At 36.6% G+C, this 6,526-nt stretch overlaps 1 protein-coding gene and 1 pseudogene across 1 annotated transcript in view; one reads left to right on the forward strand and one right to left on the reverse strand.

The window, feature by feature from the left end:
* LOC138143668 (pre-mRNA-splicing factor CWC25 homolog pseudogene) overlaps positions 1-6,093 on the reverse strand; it is a 26,414-nt pseudogene extending 20,321 nt beyond the window's left edge.
* PCNX2 (pecanex 2) overlaps positions 6,043-6,526 on the forward strand; it is a 395,419-nt gene continuing 394,935 nt past the window's right edge. The window contains exon 1 of the mRNA XM_069064863.1: positions 6,043-6,261. Within this exon, the coding sequence (XP_068920964.1) occupies positions 6,109-6,261 (153 nt within the window). The 5' untranslated portion in view covers positions 6,043-6,108. The remainder of the gene's footprint in view (positions 6,262-6,526) is intronic.

A 6,526-nucleotide genomic window follows, 5' to 3' on the forward strand; every position in this document is an offset into this window, starting at 1 on the left:
GATAGATAGATAGATAGATAGATAGATAGATAGATAGATAGATAGATGATAAGGTAGATGGATGGATAGATAGATGCATAGATGGATAGATGGATGGATGGATGGATGGATGGATGGGTGGATGGATGGGTGGATGGATGGGTGGATGGATGGGTGGATGGATGAATAGATAGATAAAGAAGAAATCAATAGTCACACTGGGACAGATCATTTCACTGAGTCCAATTGCTTAAGAAAAAAAAATTATAATGGCTTAATTTTGTTGCAGGAATGGCAATGTGTGTGCTTCTGCTGAGATTAGGTTGACTCAGAAACTCTGCTTTAACCAAATAAAACTAAGTGAGCTAACTTTCCCACCTGTAGATGGTTATTTGTTACCTAATGAATTTGACAAATGAATTTTGGACTATAAATATGTTTCATTTCTCTTTGGTTGGATTTTAAATTATGTGATTTTTAGAATGGTCATTTCTCCAAGCAAATGTGGAAAAGTTCTGCCTTTTAAAGAGTATGCTTATAATGACTATTAAAGATATAGCAACTGTTAGTGTGAAGAAGTCAAGCTTTTAAAGAACAACTAAAATCCACAATGAAATAAGATCAGTCATATGTAGGCAAGGATGTTCTGGTAAATGTTTGATAATGGTCTTTTGAAAGATAACAAAGTATGCATGACACATTTGTAAGTTTTGTCTTATTAAATTTTCCCATCACATTCTGTCTAGACAGTCAACAAAACAATACATCAAGTCAGAATTGTAGCATTTGGTGATTTCCCAGGTACAAATGCTCACAATAAAAATTCAACAAACCACTCTCATTAGCTATGTACTAACAAGCTGTCTCCAGCATATTTTTATATTGAAAAGGAAGACAACCCCAAGAACTGATAAGTTCTTTCTATGAAACAACTTAATTTTTAGAAAATGAGTGAAGAACTTCAGATGAACCTGGTGGTTGGAGAGGTTGCTATTGATTCCTCTACTGTTTAATTTAGATTCCTTTATGGAAGGATGGGTAAATGTTATAGTGGATGGAGCAATAAACTTGATGTCAAGAAATCCTGATTTCAAATTCTGTCCCAGAAATTCATTAGCTGTGTGACCACAAACAAGTCACTTTACCTCTCAGTATCAATTTTCTCATCTGTAAAATGGGGATAATAATAACACATATCACAGGGCTATTGGGAAGATCAAATAAGCTAATATAGATAAAATGTTTTGCAAACCTTAAAGTTCTATATAAATGCCATCTTATTAATATAGATTTGGGCATGTCATTAGAAACTAGCTGCTAACTCTACAAAGACTAGAGGGCCAAGGTTTAGAAAAGATAACTTTTTTTCTAATGAAACATTTTATTGTATATGTCAATAAGTTTAATTAGTTTACAGTTTTCCAAGTACTTTATACATGATACTATACTCTATTTTGAGAATGAAGAATTACAATAATTTCTTCCCATATTTGGGAGTTTCTATATAACGTTGATTATTTTAGTCTCTTGGAATTTTCCATCTCTGTAATGTTTTCTTGATCTGCAACTATCAGAACTGAGCATTATATTGAAGTGAGTAAAAAGTATGGTTTTGTACAAAGGTAGGGTATTGTCTGTTTTGTTTCCAATAATTGTCCAGATAATCTTAGTATTTTGTTATTGTTGTTGTACACAGAAATAAAGTCTTCAGGAGAGTCATAACTATCATCAGTGTGCATAGCATAAAAGAGCTGAGTATACTGGTATACCCTTGAACAAATAATGAGACTACCCACTTTCCTCTCCCAACCCCTGCCCCACCCCTTCCCCCCTCCAGCAACACAACAGAAGTTGAAGAAGTGATAGTAGGCATTTCTGGTCTTTACTCTATCTATTCCTATGCTAACTAACTAACAACTTATAGTTTATCATCATACATCTTACAGATAGGTGGCATAGTGAATAGAGTGTGAAACTCAGTCAGGAAGCCCTGAGTTCAAATCCTGCCTTAAATATTTACTAGGTCTGTAACCCTAGGCAGTCATTTACCCTCTCTGCCTGTTTCCTCCATCTATAAAATGGGGATAATAGTAGCATCTACTTAACCCTTGTGAGAATAAAATGAGATAATATAGGTCAAGTGCTTTATGAATATTAGCTATTCATTATTACCTTTGACATTTGCTATATGACGTGCTTGTTTTCCAGAACTTCCACCATGCTTAAGTATTCCCTTAGTATTCTATTCACCTTCCAAATATCAGGTTACCATTTTACAATAAGTTTTTTTTGCTTGTGCCTGGCAACCTTATCACCTTTTATTACATATTCTTTCAGCTTACTTAGCATGAAAGTAAAATTCACAGTTCTTTAGTTTCCAAATTATATGGAGCATAACTCCTATGGATTAATTATTCAGCTGCTTAATCTTTGGCTTAGTGGTCTTTTATAAGGACAGGTTTTGGGTTGGCCTGAAGTGATTTTTTCCCCCTATTTTGGTAAAAAAGATATTCCATTTCTGATTTCTGCATGACAAATGTGGACTGTTCTTTTTAACACATATACTTAAGCATATTTTAAAAATTCAATTTATTTTCAAATTTGCATTCTCTTCCTACTCACCTCCCTCCACCCTACTCATAAATCAAGAAAAATAAAACTTCTTATAAAGACTACTTATAAAACTAACTTATAAAAAACTATAATCCATATTGATTATCTTATATATGTGTATATGTACACATTTGTATGTGTATATACACATATGTATATAGTTGTTCCCTGAGACCATTATCTCTATCTGGAGATGGATAGCACATTTCATCACGAGTCCTCTGAAATTGTGATTGGTCATTGTCAAAGTTTCTAAGCCTTTCAAAGTCTTCTTTATGTACAATACTGTTCTTATTACATAAATTGTTCTCCTGGCTATATTCCTCTCCCTATGCATCAGTTCATATATGTTGTCCTAGCATTTTTCTAAAACCATTCTCTTCATGATTTCTTCAGCACAATAACATTTCATCAGTCATATACCGGAACTTATTCAAACATTCCCCAGTTGATGAACACACCCTGAATTTCCAGCTATTTGCCATCACGAAAAGAACTGCTATAAATATTTTTGTATATATGGGTTCTTTTGCTCTTTCTTTGATCTTTTTCCAGGTATAACTCTAATAGCAGTTTTGCTGAGTCAAAATGTATGCATACTTTAATAGATTTAGGGACATAGTTCTGAATGCTTTCAACCATGACTGAACCAGTTCAGTCATGCTAATAATGCATTAGCACACCTCTTTTCCAATAGCACCTCCTACATTTGTAATTTTCCTTTTCTGTCAAATTTGCTAATCTAATGAGTGTAAAGTGGATCCCAAGTTATAATTTGCATTTCTCTTATTATTAATGATTTAGAGTATTTTATATCACTATTGATAGTTTGGATTTCTTCTTCTGAAAGCTGTCTGTTAATATCCTTTGACCATTTATCAATTAGTGAATGTCTCTTGCTTTTTAAAAATTCGAATCAGTTTCCAATGTATCTTGAAGTGAGATGTTTACCAAAAACACTTGCTGCAATTATTTTCCTCCATTTACCTGTTTCTCTTCTAACTTTAGCTATGTTGGTTTTGTTTGCATGAAAAAATTAATTTTATTAACTAAAATTATCTGTTTTACCTTCTGTGATTCTCTTTAAAACTCTTCCCTTATCCATATCTCTGACATGTAATTTCTCACATACTTTAATTTGTTTAAATAAAATGCTAACTTTTATGTGTAAATCATGTATTCTTTTCAAGCTCATCTTGTAAATTTATGATCTAGTGTAATTTCTGCCAGATTGCTCTCCAGTTTTCCCATTAGTTTTGGTCAAATATTGAGTTATATATTATCCTAATAGCTATCATTTTTAGGGTTATCAACACTAGGTTTCCATGCTCATTTGATTCTTTATATTGTAACATAATATGTTCCATTGACCAAGATCTCTCTTACTTCTTACCTAGTCCCAAATATCTTGATGATAAATGCTTTATAGTATAGTTTAACCTCTGATACTCTTAGGCCCCTTCCTTTCCACTTTTTAAAGAAATTAATTCTCTTGATATCCTTAATATTTTGTCCTTCCAGATGAATTTTGTCATTTTTCTTATCCTATAATGTGAATATTTGATAGTTTGATATAGTACTAAATAAGTAAATTAATTTGGGTAGTATTGTCATTTTTTGTCATTTTGACTGAGTCTACCCTTAAGCAATTAATTTTTTTTCAAATACTTAGGTTTTTATTTGTGTAAAAGAATATTTTGTTATTGTATCCAAATAGTTCCTGTGAATCTTAACAGTTCATTTCCAAACATTTTATACTTCATATACTAATTTTAAGTAGCCTTTTTTTTTCTATCTTGTCCTACTGGATTTTGTTGGTAATATATAGCAATACTGATGATTTATGTGAATTTGTTTTATATCCTGAAGTTAATTGGTTCAATTAGTTTTTAGTTGATTCTCTGGGGTTTTCTAAGTAAACCATCATATCATCTGCCAAAAAAAAAATTCCTCATTGCCTATGTTAAGCAGAAATGTATTAAAGTACTTTAGCCCAGAGAAGAATCATCATAATTTAAGAGAAGAGTCTGAGAAAATGCTGTAATGAGCATAGGGCCTGTCCTGGGGAAGGGCAGTGGAGAAGAATGTGAAGTAGAAGGAATTTGCCTTAAGTGTCCCAGTCTATATATTGCCTCAGTCCCTGGTTAGTGCTTCCTTTTCTTGCTTCAGGAACACTTTTCCCTTTCAACCTGGAACCCAGGAGAGTAGTAAAATCCATTCATACTCAAATGAAAAGGATAAGAAATCTTAAACCAAAGAAAAAAAAATCCCAACATTGGAATTTCAGACATCAGAAAGCAGTTTGAGGAATCATTTTTTCCCAGGACAATGGAATCTTTCTGATGTCCTGAAAATGTAACAACTCATTAACTACTGAACAGATTCAAAGAAAGTAGTCTTTCAGTGAGCAGTTGGGTAAAATAATAATAATAATAATAATAATACAGCACATATATCACTTAAAATCAGTATGGCAGGTCTAAGGTGTTGATCTAAGCCTAATTTCTACCAGACTGCTTTCCAATTTTCCCAAAAGTTTTTGTCAAATGATTACTTTTTTCTAAGTAATTTATGTTTTCCACTTTATTAAACACTGGTTTATTGAGTTTAAAAAAAATCAGTATGTCAACAACCACTTCTTAAGTGCTTACTCTATATTGGGCACTGTGATAAACATTGGGAATACCAAAAAAAAAAGAGGCAAAAAATAGTTCCCTTCCTTAAGAGCGTCACGTTCCAGTGGGGGAGACGACCTGCAAACAATTTTAAGATTTTCACAGTGTATTACTTGGCAAGAAGGAAAGGTCAAAAAGGAAAAACAACCAGGGCAAAGACGCTCCAGAACAGAGAAGAGTTTGGGGAGGGGGATGGGTTTCCGAGAATTAGGGACCTGATATGAACTGAGGAAGCCACGCATCCTAGGGATGGGGACAGAAATTGCAGTGGGAGGCATGCAATGAGATTTCCTGCCCTGGACGCTTTTTGATCCTAGGAGCAGGGAATATGAGTCCAGGGCAATGTGTCCTCAACTATCATTGCTGTATTTGAGCAACTCTTTGTATTTTATTTTAAACATTCGAGCTTGGGTCAGAGAAAGATGACTGTGGTAGCTGAGGAAATGAGAATAGAGGATTAGAAGCGACCTGGACGCGCCCCCCTCCCCCTCCAGCTGCCGCGGTACTGGGAGGAGTCCCGACGGAGGGCAAGAGGGGAGGAGCCTCCTGAGCATCTGCAGCCGCCTCTGAGCACGATGGGAAAATCCTTCCTTCCTCGGACATGGCGCCCACCTGCCCGGCGGCAGCAGCCGGCGCCGGCGCCCCCATCTGCGGGTCCCGGCAGAAGAACAGTCCCAGCTCCAATCGAGGGGGAGTAGGAGGAGGTGGTGGTGGAGGAGGAGGAGGTGGAGGTGGGGGGACGACGTGGGACACCCTGTGCTAAGACTGGGGGGATCCGGTGAGCAGCGTGGGGTTTCTCAGAAGGGTAACTGAGGGCCTGGGCCATCGGGTTACAGCAGGCATGGTGTCCCAGGTGTTGCAATTACTCCGACAGGGAGTGTGGGCTGCGCTCACCGGAGGTTGGTACCACGATCCGGAGCAGAGCAAGTTCACCAATAGCTGTCACCTCTACCTGTGGCTGTTCCTGCTGCTGCTGCCCCTGACTCTGCACCTGGTGAGTGAGGAGGGTGGAAGGAGAGTGGAAGGAGAAAGGGAAGAGGAGAGGCAGGTTCAGCAGTGGCATTTACTGACAAACAGATCTGGAGGAAACTAGGGAAGAAAAAACTAGAGTGTGGGAGAAGAGATTACAGGAAAACGGGGACAGAGAGAGAGAGAGAGAGAGAGAGAGAGAGAGAGAGAGAGAGAGAGAGAGAGAGAGAGAGAGAGAGAGAGAGAGAGAGAGAGAGAGAGAGAGAGAGAGAGAGAGAGAGACAGAGAGA

This window comes from Petaurus breviceps, unplaced genomic scaffold (assembly GCF_028583685.1).
Source record: "Petaurus breviceps papuanus isolate PSGF00001 unplaced genomic scaffold, PetGlider_PUasm1.0 90650, whole genome shotgun sequence".
NCBI lineage: Eukaryota > Metazoa > Chordata > Mammalia > Diprotodontia > Petauridae > Petaurus > Petaurus breviceps.